This window comes from Camellia sinensis, chromosome 1, assembly GCF_055761805.1.
Source record: "Camellia sinensis isolate YWXY chromosome 1, ASM5576180v1, whole genome shotgun sequence".
NCBI lineage: Eukaryota > Viridiplantae > Streptophyta > Magnoliopsida > Ericales > Theaceae > Camellia > Camellia sinensis.
In genome coordinates, this window is record NC_138961.1 from 239,986,135 (window position 1) to 239,999,505 (window position 13,371).

The 13,371-nt window shown below is 39.1% G+C and overlaps 1 protein-coding gene across 1 annotated transcript in view; it reads left to right on the forward strand.

Annotated features, from left to right (window-relative positions):
• The first annotated feature begins 527 nt into the window (after window positions 1–527).
• The window catches only part of LOC145790725 (vacuolar protein sorting-associated protein 29-like), a 29,590-nt gene continuing 16,746 nt past the window's right edge, over window positions 528–13,371 (forward strand). The window contains 2 exon segments of the mRNA XM_082869227.1: window positions 528–702; window positions 1,586–1,723. Of these exon segments, the coding sequence (XP_082725353.1) occupies window positions 571–702; window positions 1,586–1,723 (270 nt within the window). The 5' untranslated portion in view covers window positions 528–570.

Below are 13,371 nucleotides of genomic sequence, written 5' to 3' on the forward strand. Positions count from 1 at the left end.
AGTGTCACATCGTTGGAGTGTCATATTAATACCTGCCACATTGAAGTATTACATCATACCTGTCACATAAATAAAAGCGTATAACTGTCTACCAAAACACTACCCAAATCAAAAATAGGACCACACGAAAACAAACTCTCCACTAATAGGATTTAACAGAAAAATAGAAAAAACTTAAGACTAATTGGAGTACTTTTTTGTGAGATGAGATTTATTGGTAAATATTCCAAAACGGAAATCAAACATAGATATATACATATATATATATATATATTTTTTTGAACCGTTGCTGTGTTTGGTTGGGTTGGAGGATTTGAGAATGGATTTGGAAAGAGAAATGAAAAAAGTAGGTAAAATGTGAATAAAATATACTTACATTTTACACACTTTTTCCCTCTCCCTTTCTAAATCCATTCCTAAATCCCTAACGAAACACGGCGTAAAAGATGTTAAACCATATATGTTGTTTGACGATACATGTGCTTATATATGAAGTGTTTATGAAAAATGTTGCAGATTGTGATGAGTGATGCAATTTGAGGAATTGGGTTGGTTTAGTAAAATCTGAGAATGGTGTTAGTGTTGGCAATTGGGGATCTTCACATCCCACACAGGGCACCAAATTTGCCTCCTAAGTCCAAATCCATGCTTGCTCCTGGCAAGATTCAGCATATCATTTGCACTGGCAATCTTTGTATCAAAGTAATTCTGTTTTCTTATATTTTTCTTTTCTTTTCTTTTCTGGGTTACTAACTGATTTCCTTTATGTTAATTTTATTAATTTAATCTGCTTGGAGTAATGGTGCTTCCTTGTCATATACATAATGACGTTGGAAATTGGTCAACAAATTATATGCGCAACACCTGATGCTTTTGATCAGTCTTGTTTTGATTTCAATATAATCTCTAGGCCTGTATATGAAGTAAAATTTAAGAGATGGAAATGTTTTTGGTTTACTGAAGGGCTGTTTGGTCATTTTCTATATAAATTTATTTTGGACAATATATTTAATTTCTTTTCGAATGAATTTAAATGGTTACAAGTATGTTTTTTGTGAAATTTTGCCTTTGGGATATCATCTACTTTGTTGTCTTGGAATTTTAAGTTAATGGTAATCTAGTCATAGTCGAACAATGCATAGGCTTCCGGTAATATTACATCATAAAGGTTAAATCGCATTATTCACACACCCTAATCTAGTGATTGTAAAATTACTTTTTAAAAAAAATAATAAAATAAAATTGAAGGTTTTTTTTTTTTTTTTTTTGTCAATTTAGACGTAATATTACATATTGGTTATGTTGTTGATCTGATTGGGCACACAATACTACAATATTTCTTCCTGTCTTTCTAAAGAGAAATGTTAGAGATCATGAAAATTTTTTCATGAAAATGATCATGAAAAATTTGTGACTTTTAGATTATCTTGATTACTGTGTAGTGTTTTATTGTAAGTGTAATCCAAAGGTCACAAATCTTTCATGATCATTTTCATGAAAGACTTTTCATAATACCTAGCATTGCTTCTTTCTAAAACCATATGCACCATTCTCTAATCAAATATTGTTATATTTTCATAAGCAGGAAGTTCATGATTACTTGAAGAGCCTTTGCCCTAGCTTGCATGTTATTTGCGGTGAATATGATGAAGATACCCGTTATCCAGAAACCAAAACACTTACAATTAGACAATTCAAGCTTGGGCTGTGCCATGGTCATCAGGTTTACTTTTCTTTCTATCTTTATTTTAAGAGGTTTAGGATGGTGACCAGTTTTGATTCTTTTGATCTAACTGCATGAATGTAATTATTCTTAATTGAACCTTAAAAGTATATTTTTTGAACAGTAAAGAAAAAGGGAAACTTTATTAATGAGATGATCAAAAAACAAGCAACAAAATACAACAATAAAGGAGGGAAGTGCAAAAAATATCATAGCTAACACTCCACAATCCCCACTAGGTTGGCACCAAGGAGGAAGCAAAATCATCTACTAGCACTAAACCCACAGATTAGCAAGAAACCAATCCAAAATAAAGAAACAAAAGGAAACACAGAAAAACCAGCAAACTGCTCCAACAACTTATAACCAATACACCAGCAAAACACCTGCAAACACACACCAGATAAACTGCCCCCTGCTGCCCTAGGCCCTCTAATAGATAAGCAACACAAAAAATACCCCATGCCCTTTCAGCCAAGACACCAGCTCTATTGTAAGTTGGACAAGGAGTAACAAAACCCATTAATAAAGACCTGATCTATTATAGGTTGGACAAAGAAACCTGCACCCTTACAAACAGCAACAAACACTAGCAAACCTCAATCAACAACACTGCAGTCTATATTGACCCAAGATAAACCAAGGGAAGCTTCTGATAGGAACAATGCAGTCTATCTGAAAATCTAAGTGATTCGTGATTAGATCAAGATTAAAATATTCCAAATCCCAAAAATCCAAAACACACAATCTAAATCAACAAGCACTTACGAAAGTGATTTAGATTGTTTGTTTTGTCAGATTAAATAATAAATCGACACAAAAGATTTTTACATGGAAAAAACCACAATTGGACACCTCCAACTGTGATTAAAAAACCACGGGCGAAACGCCATAAATCAATCCACTACTGAAGTAAAAAGATTACAAAGATAGCTTACAAATTACCCAACTTAGTCAATCTGTCTCCGAATCTTCTGTAACTCTTTTTCACGACTTCATCTCGGAACTGATCAATCTTGAAGTTGATTCCACAACCTCACCCACATATAGAATCAAACACCTTTCGAAACTATATGCTAGAATCTTCGGAATCCACCGAAGAGAACTCTCTCTTGAATATAAAGAAACCAACTCCTTGATGTATGTATTTTAGATCCTGAGTGAAGAACTCTTCTCAAGACATCAAGAAAATACTCTCAAAAATCTCCCAAGAAGACTTTAAACTCAACCCTAGTTTGTTTTGATCAGATCTAGGAAAAACGTGTCCAACAAAACAACGTTAGCAGCTTTAAATAAGAATCTGAAACCGCGATCTCCGCTCGAGCTCAACATAGCCCGCTCGAGCGGACTGAACAAAAACTGCATACGAAGAAACAGAGCTGCGCTCGAGCGTAGGAGTTTCCGCTCGAGCGGAAAATCACACCCACCAGTATCTGTGCTTGTCCTGTCAAACTACTGTGACCTGCTATTCTACGCTCGAGCTCAGGAGTCTCCGCTCGAGCGGACAGTACAAAAACAGAAAAACAGAAAAACATAGTTTTTTAAATTAACACAAGATTTTGTCTCCGGATTTGACAACACAGGGACCTAACAATCTCCCCCTTTGTCAATTCCCGGACAAAACTTCTCTAAACAAAAATCCTTAAACACAAGCACTAGACAAGATTCAAAAACTAATACTAACACACTCAAAACAAATCTATGAACAAACAAACTTTCCAATCTTGCCATATATCGATCCATCAAGTCAATTCATCATCCACCAATCACCTGTGAAAAAACGAGCAACATACCAGAAAAACCAAAACTTGTGGAACTATATAAGAATATAACAAAATGTATCCATTCAATAGAACCAACGGAACAAAATATCAAAAAATATCCATGTATCATAACCAAAAGACAAAACGAAACAAAATATATCAACAATATCCAAGAACCATCAACAAAATATACCAATATATCAACAATATCCATGGGTCAGCAAATATCCAGCAGCAGCAGCAGATAGCAGCAGATATGGATCCAAACTCTCCCCCTTTTTGACCGGGAATGAAAAAAGCAACAAATCAAGCACCAGAGGGAGGAGGGGGCGGCTGAAGCGTCAGTAAGGAAATGATGTGATCCAGCTGCGAAGTATTGTGAGCAGCAGTCTGCTCCAGCTGACCAAGACGACCATCAAAGGCGTCAAAGCGAGCATCAAGAAAGTCTAACCGCCGAGTCATGGCCTCCTCAAAATGGCGAAGCTGATCAGGAAACGAGCTAGATGGAACAGGTGGAGTAGGATTCTCCTCACCCCCGGCAGCAGCAGCATCATATTCAGCCTCCTCAGCAAGACCAGCAGCGGTACCTGTAGAAGGACCAGCCCTAGAGGACTCCCCCTTAACATGAGCCCGACTCTGCGAGACAGTTTTCTTAGTGAAAGGGCGAGAGGGAGAGGCAAACTCATCATCATCGAGGGTAGGAGCCCCAAGGTCAGACAAAAGTCGGTTGATCAAGCAACCGTAAGGAAGGCCAAGCTTGGAATGGCCATGAGCACTGATCATTTTGGTGACAAGAAGAGAGGCAAGATCAATAGAGCGATGATTGGCAATACAGGACAGAATGAAGCCTTGGTCTTGTTTGACCTCGGAAGAATGTGTGGTGACAAGGATGTTGGCGCAGACAATCAAATTAAGCAGTCGGAACTCCGGAAGAAGTTCAAACTGTTTAATCAAACCGCCTTTAGGCCAATGACGGGCAACACCACAAAGTTCCAAAGACACCTCATCAAAGTCACAAGTCGGACGATCCGGTACAGGAAATGGATAGTATTGGGGAGAACCCTGCTCAATCTGAAGTAGGTGGCGAATCAAAGCAGGGGTGACAGAAATGGATTTGGACCTAACCCAAGTGGTGAAAGAAGGCTCATAATCCCTAATACCCTCCATATTACAGTAGAATTCTCGAACCCAATCGAGATTCTGACGCCCCGAGAATAATAAAACACGGTCACCTCCTAGAGGGTCGAACAAAGGACGAATTTTGATGGACTCAAAAGTATCGGGCTGAACATTACGTTCTAAATGAACGGTTCGAGTGACAAACGATTTATGGAATGACTTGGATTGAGAGGCTGACTGAAACCTCTCAGGGTTAAAGGTAGGGCGTGAAACGGTGGCCTTTCGGCGTTTTGGGGCAGGAGCAGACATACTGAAGAAGACACTAAGACACCCAACAAAGCAGCAAACCCAAAACCCAACCCAAACCAAAACAAACCAAAACACAACATTAGTGCAAGAATCAAATCAAAAACAGGGCATAACAAAAAAAACAGGGCATGAAAGCATGGTATTGAAGAACTCATAATTAATACACAAAATGTGAGAGAAATTACACAGAATAAGTATGAATCATGAGAAAATCACAGCAATGTATCTAAGCCCAAATTGAGACCCACACAAAGATACCTCAACAGCCCAGTAAAGGAGGAACACAGATATCTTCAAAATCCCACAGACACAACACAAGAACAAAAAACACAAACAAAAAAAAAACAGACAAAGAGACAAAGGAAAAAAAATGAGAGAGAGAACCACAGACACGACACACAACACCCCACAAAGCTATAAACCCAACAATCAATCGAATTAAATAGAACAAGAAAACGGGAAAAAAAGAGAGGATAAAACTTACCAACGAGCAAATCAATGGAAAAGATGATGAATGGGAGGAGAATCGACCACAATGCAGCCACACGACCAACCCTAGATCGAGAGAATGAAACAGGAAGAGAAAAAAAATACCTCGAAGAGTCAAGAGAGGGAGTTAAGTATGAAACAGGTCCGCTCGAGCGTACTTAGTACCGCTCGAGCGTACAATACTGCAAGCAGACGCACGCTCGAGCGTGAAAAAGTCCGCTCGAGCTCAAAATACCATCTCTCAGAACTGTCAAAACACGAACAAACTGCTGCAAGAGTGAAAACCACGCTCGAGCGTAAGACAAGCCGCTCGAGCGTAACAAAACAAAAACAAACCCCTTTTGTTTTTTTTTTTTTTTTTTTTTTTTTTTTTTTTTTTTTTTTTTTTTTTTTCTCTTGTAGGCACTCACTGGTGGCTTTCACTCTCAAGAGTATGGAAACCAAACCAGAGAAGAATGAAATCATAAAGGATGGCCTGGTTGGTGCCTCTGAGGTAGCCTTTTCCTAATGCCCGGACTTCAAGGAACTGAGGGAGAAACCGTGGAAGTGAAAACAGATGGTGGATGGTTAAGAGACTCAACATCACCCATGATATGCTAGTATCGGTCAATTCCACAGTAAAAGTACAAGAAACACTGTTAGTGGTCCATAGAGAACTTTGATCACATGTGCGGAAACCCCTGCAACAATTAATCTCAAGGAAGTGTACAGAATGAGATCATGAGGTTAATGAGCATGGGCATTCAAAATGAGCTATGACCAATGAACAAAGAGATCTTGTAAGCAGCATGAGTAGTATATAAAAATTGGATGCAAGTAAACAGAAATCAATGATAATGAGATTATCACATCCAAGCATTCATAAGGCACAAACAATTACACCTACTCAAGAAACAGGTAACACTCTAGTGATCGAGCATGACACCCAAGGTCTTTCTAAGGAACTCAAACCGAAGAAGATCAAGGGGTTTTGTAAAAATATCAGCTTTTTGATGCTCAGTGGGAATATGCTCAATAACAACAAGGCCCTCTTCCACTAACTCTCGAATAAAATGATGACGAATGTCAATGTGTTTGGTGCGAGAGTGTTGGACAGGATTTTTTGAAATGTTTATGGCACTTGTGTTATCACAGAAAAGAGTAAGAGTGTTCTGTTCTATCCCATAATCGTGAAGCATTTGCTTCATCCACAACATTTGAGCACAACAACTCCCTGCAGCAATGTACTCAGCCTCAGCAGTGGAAAGAGAGATGGCATTCTGCTTTTTACTATGCCAAGAAACCAGATTATTCCCAAGGTAAAAACACCCCCCGGATGTACTTTTCCTATCATCAGCACATCCTGCCCAGTCGGCATCAGAAAAACCAGTAATTTCGGCTGTAGTGTCAGTGGAAAACCAAACCCCATACCCCAAAGTCCCATTAACATACTTGATGATGCGTTTTACCGCAAGAAGGTGAGACTCTTTAGGACTGGCTTGGTAACGAGCACAGACACCGACACTGAAAGAAATATCAGGACGACTGGCTGTAAGATACAAAAGACTCCCTATCATACTCCTATAAAGGGTAGGATCAACATCAATACCAGAGGAATCTTTGGAGAGGTGAAGACTGGTGCTCATGGGAGTGCGTGCATGCTTGGAAGACTCAAGACCAAACTTAGACACAAGATTTCTCGCATACTTAGACTGAGACACAAATATACCTGAAGAAGACTGTTTAATCTGAAGACCCAAAAAATAAGACAACTCTCCCATCATGCTCATCTCAAACTCATGTGTCATACAATCAGAAAAATATTTCACAAGATGTTCAGCAGTGGATCCAAACACAATATCATCAACATAAATCTGAGCAACAAGAATATGAGACTTAGTATGTTTCACAAACAAGGTCTTATCCACACTACCCCTTTGAAAATCATTGTCAAGAAGAAATGTAGTAAGTCTATCATACCAAGCTCGAGGGGCTTGTTTCAACCCATACAAAGCCTTGTCTAACTTGTAGACATGATTGGGACATTTAGGGTCCTCAAACCCTTTTGGTTGCTCAACATATGCCTCTTCTCTCAAGTATCCATTCAAAAAGGCACTTTTCACATCCATTTGAAACAATTTAAAGCCAAGAAAACATGCAACACCAAGCAAAATACGAATAGATTCGAGACGTGCAACTGGGGCAAACGTCTCATCATAGTCAACACCCTCTACTTGTGTGTAGCCTTGAGCAACCAACCTAGCTTTGTTCCTAACAACTGTACCATTCTCATCAGATTTATTTTTAAAGATCCACTTGGTACCTATCACATTCATGTCTCTAGGTCTGGGAACTAGAGTCCAAACTTTGTTACGTTCAAATTGACCTAATTCTTCATGCATAGCATTGACCCAACTATCATCTAGCAAGGCCTCTTTAAAATTTTTAGGTTCAATTAAAGAAACATAACACATATGTGATACCTCATCCCGAATCTGTCTTCGGGTTTTCATTCGATCCGAGACACTTCCAATCACCTGTTGAGCTGGATGATTTAGTTTCACCCTAGCTGATGGTTTAAGCTCAGGACTCGCAGTGACCGGGGCAACAGGAGTTATGTCCCTTGGAGCACTCTTTGGACTTGACCTTACCTGTGAAGATGGTTCTGTAACCATTTCTTGTGATGGGTCCACACCTTCTCCTTGATTTTGTGATTCCGTGTCCATGATTGGAGACTCATCATTATCATCCTCATTTGTTGCTGGAGTAGGTGCACCTGTGTCATCTATAACCACATTTATAGATTCCATTAAAGATGAAGTTCGCAGGTTATAGACTCTAAATGCCCTACTAGTGGTTGAATACCCTAGAAAAATACCTTCATCACTTCGGGAGTCAAATTTGCCCAAAGGCTCTCTATCTTTGAAGATGTAACACTTACTCCCAAAAGTTTTGAAGTATTTTACATTAGGTTTCAACCCCTTCCACAATTCATATGGAGTTTGTAAAGTGCCGGGCCTTAAGTACACGCGATTTATGACATAAACAGCAGTATTTAAGGCTTCAGCCCAAAACTTAGGAGGAAGTTTCTTACTAAGGAGCATGACCCTAGCCATTTCTTGAACAACCCTGTTCTTCCTCTCAACAACTCCATTTTGTTGTGGAGTAATAGGAGCAGAAAATTCATGCTTGATTCCATGCATATCACAAAAATCCGAAAACGAACTATTTTCAAATTCACGACCATGATCAGTTCGGATTCTTATGATACGCCCAATGGAAACACCCTGTTCATTTTGGATTTTAGGGACTAAGGCCTGGAAAGCATCAAACGTATCAGATTTTTCTCTTAAAAAATTTACCCACGAAAATCGAGTAAAATCATCAACAGTTAAAAAAATGTATCTTTTACCTCCGATGCTTTCAGTGCGAGTAGGACCCATTAAATCCATGTGAACTAATTCAAGAGGACGTTTGGTTGTAAAGCTGTTCACTTTTTTATGAGGAGCACGGGTTTGCTTTCCAAGCTGACATGGTCCACACACATGGCTCAAAGTCTTACCTAGTTTAGGTATTCCCCTCACAAGCTCTTTGTTGGCAATCTTAGTTAGGTCATTGAAATTCATGTGACCTAATCTTTGATGCCACAAATCAATGTTACTAATGATGGCAGAGTGACAAGTGAGATCATTAGTTGTAACAATCCCATAGCAGTTATCAGATGTGCGAACCCCATGTAAGACAGTATTTCCTTTTTTATCCAAAATTTCACATTTATTTTTAGAAAACAATACTTCATGATGGGAATCACACATTTGACTAATGCTTAAAAGATTTGCTTTAAGACCATCAACTAATAAAACATTATCTAGCTTGGGAAGACCAGCAACACTTATAGAGCCCTTACCAATGACTCTCGAAGTGCCACCGTCTCCAAAGGTAACAATTCCTCCTTCATATTTGTCAAGGGAGGTGAAGTAGGATTTGTTACCGGACATATGGCGAGAACACCCACTATCAAGATACCACATGTGTGAATCACGTGCTTTTAGAGCAGTGTGAGCAACAAAACAAGTCAAATCCTCTTTTCTAATCCAAACCTTTTTAGTCTTGGTGTTCAGCCTAGACATGTAAGGTTGTCTCCTAACCCAAAAAGTATTAGAATTTCTACCCTTTTGAGACACCTTACCAAAGAGTTCAAAACAGTAAGGACGAATGTGGCCATACCTACCACAGTGATGACAAATAAAAACTGGTTTTACCTCCTTTTTGTTGATTTTACCAGCTTTCGGTAGACGGAGAGAGAGATCAGCCTGGTCTACCTTCAATTTTCCCTTTGCTTGAGTCTTCTTGTCATGTGAAGTAGAGGCCTGTCCCTTGTGTGCTGTTGCATCATAGCCTAACCCGCTTTTGTCGCAACCCATTTGTTGAGACCCGAGGATGTCTTCTAAGGATTTTGAACCTTTGTTCCACATGGCAATAGTGGTTCTAGCAACCCGAAGCTCTTCATCCTTTTGACAGATTATCTCTTCCAATCTGGCTTGTGACAGCTCAAGACTTTCAAGCTTTTCTTCAAATGTGGAATACACCTTCAGAAGTTCATTCCTTTCAGTTTCAGAGGATAGTAATTTTCCACATAAGTCTTGCCTGTCACTCGAGATCTTGACAATATTCTGCTTTGCTGCTACAAGTTCTTCTTTCAGCCTGACATTCTCACTCTCACATGTCTTGAGCTTGAGAGAGAGTCTGTCGTTGAGTTTGGATAAATTCAAAGATTCCTCGTACAGCTTTTCGTAGGCTTGTTGTAGTTCATCGCCATTGATCTCCTCATTATCCTCAGATGTCTCATCATCCTCTTTTTGCTCTTCATTCTCCTTTGCCTCCTCCAATCTTGCAACTAAGACTGAAAAGTCGCTGGATGGTGGTGAATGTGAGTTTCCTCTTTCATGGAATTGGCTCAAAATTTCCCATGCCTCTTTAGCCTTTGTGCAACGAACAACCCGTTGCTGTTCTTCAGCAGAAATTGCTCTACGAATAGTGCTAAGGGCTCTCAGATTGCTCGGACTGTCAACACTTTCTGTATCTTCTTCAATGGCCTGCCAGCCTTCTGGATCAAAGGCTCTCAGAAAAGCCCTCATTCTGATTTTCCAAAACAGGTAGTTACTCCCATCAAAAGTAGGAGCATGATGCAAGTTCTGACCACGAGCTAACTCCGCTGGCTTTGGAAGAGTTTGAGTGAAAGTGGACCAAAAAGCCATAAAAGCACTATCCCCGTCTTCTCCAGATTCAGGTTCTTCGGGTTCTTGCTCCGACCCGCTTTCATCATCCCAAGTTACAGTGTAGACTTTCTTTCGATTCTTTTTCGAAGGGCATTCAAGGGCAATGTGACCAAAGCCTTGACACTCATAACACTTGACCCCTGGTCCCCTAACAATCTTTTTTTCAGTAGTTTGAGCAAATTTTGGTGGAACATTTTTGGTTTTGTCATTACTCTTATCTTTTGAAATAGGGGCTCTGAAATTCGGCTTCTTTTTCAAAAATTTTTTAAACTGTTTTGTAAGCATAGCCGTCATCTCAGACTCTAAATCAAATTCAGTCTCCGGAGGTTTTGCAGTCTCATGGGCACTCGTGAAGGCCATATTTTCTTTTTGCTTTTTCTTAGAAATTTGGTGGGCTTCATAAGTCTGCAAATTTCCAACCAATTGATCGAGCTTGAGGGTATCAACATTCTGAGCCTCCTCAATGGCTGTCACCTTTGGTTGGAACCTCTCGGGAAGGGACCTCAAAATTTTTCCAACAACTTTTGCTTCCGGGATTTTCTCACCGAGAGTGAAACAGGAATTCACGATATCACTGAGTTTTGCATAAGATTCATCGAACGTCTCATCGTCGCGCATAAAAAGGGTTTCAAAGGCGGACGTGAGACGTTGAAGTTTTGCCCTTTTAACAGAGGTGGTACCTTCGTGAATCGTTTCAAGAATATCCCACGCCTCTTTTGCTATTTCACACGTGCAAATTCGACGGAATTCTTCAGGTGTGACAGAGCAGAAGAGGGAGTTGAGAGCTTTGCTGTTCCAACTCGAATTCTGGTAATCAATTGCGTCCCATTTATCCAGGGGTTTAGGAATATCACTCCCATCAATGGTGATTGTAGGTTCACTCCATCCAAAGATTACGGAGTGCCAAACTTTCTCATCGATGGATTTTAAAAATGCTCTCATACGAGCTTTCCAATAAGAATAGTTTGTACCGTCTAGTAAAGGGGGTCTATGAGTGGAGTTACCTTCACGAATAGAATCCATGATACTAATCACACAAAATCACACTCCTATAGTTTTGAAAAAACAAAGAGTGACCCGCTCTGATACCAATTGAAAATCTAAGTGATTCGTGATTAGATCAAGATTAAAATATTCCAAATCCCAAAAATCCAAAACACACAATCTAAATCAACAAGCACTTACGAAAGTGATTTAGATTGTTTGTTTTGTCAGATTAAATAATAAATCGACACAAAAGATTTTTACGTGGAAAAAACCACAATTGGACACCTCCAACTGTGATTAAAAAACCACGGGCGAAACGCCATAAATCAATCCACTACTGAAGTAAAAAGATTACAAAGATAGCTTACAAATTACCCAACTTAGTCAATCTGTCTCCGAATCTTCTGTAACTCTTTTTCACGACTTCATCTCGGAACTGATCAATCTTGAAGTTGATTCCACAACCTCACCCACATATAGAATCAAACACCTTTCGAAACTATATGCTAGAATCTTCGGAATCCACCGAAGAGAACTCTCTCTTGAATATAAAGAAACCAACTCCTTGATGTATGTATTTTAGATCCTGAGTGAAGAACTCTTCTCAAGACATCAAGAAAATACTCTCAAAAATCTCCCAAGAAGACTTTAAACTCAACCCTAGTTTGTTTTGATCAGATCTAGGAAAAACGTGTCCAACAAAACAACGTTAGCAGCTTTAAATAAGAATCTGAAACCGCGATCTCCGCTCGAGCTCAACATAGCCCGCTCGAGCGGACTGAACAAAAACTGCATACGAAGAAACAGAGCTGCGCTCGAGCGTAGGAGTTTCCGCTCGAGCGGAAAATCACACCCACCAGTATCTGTGCTTGTCCTGTCAAACTACTGTGACCTGCTATTCTACGCTCGAGCTCAGGAGTCTCCGCTCGAGCGGACAGTACAAAAACAGAAAAACAGAAAAACATAGTTTTTTAAATTAACACAAGATTTTGTCTCCGGATTTGACAACACAGGGACCTAACACTATCAACTAACTGGGTCGAAATACCCACACCACATACAACACTTTTGTGAAAATTGATTTTCAATCCTGAAATGATTTTAAAGTGTAAGAAGAATAGCTTCTGCGGGGAAAAGAAGAAAGACAATGGCCAGACAACTTTTGAAGGATGAAGACCTAATGTGCACTACAAAATTTACAGAAGGAAAAAAAAGAAGCTGCTGGAAAATTGCTAGAAACAAAAAAATTCTACTGGGAGAACAAAGTTGCAGGAGGAAAAATATCTATTATCCACATGCATAGATAGGTGTTATATAAGCAAAACATTTTGCTTAAGAAAGGAGGTAGTGATCTCCTAAAATACTTCAAAGAAGCAAGAGTTTAGGTAGGATTTGAAATACTCCATAGAAATAATAGTTTGTGAAGGATTAGAAATCCTACCAATGCCAATCCATCATATTCCATTTAGACAAACTCTTAATATATATATATATATATATATCTGCTGTAAAAACAAATCCTAAAAAAAAAAAATAAATTAAAAGTGGCAAGTTAGTGGCCCACAAAAGAAAAGACCCAATTAAAAAAATGGTGGCCTAGAAAAGAAAAGGTCCATGATGGCCTAGAAGAAAAAAAAAATTAACTGTAAATAAAAATGGTAGCAAGTTGGAGCCTCACAAAAGAAAAGGCCCAATTAAAAAAATGGTGGCCTAGAAAAGGAAA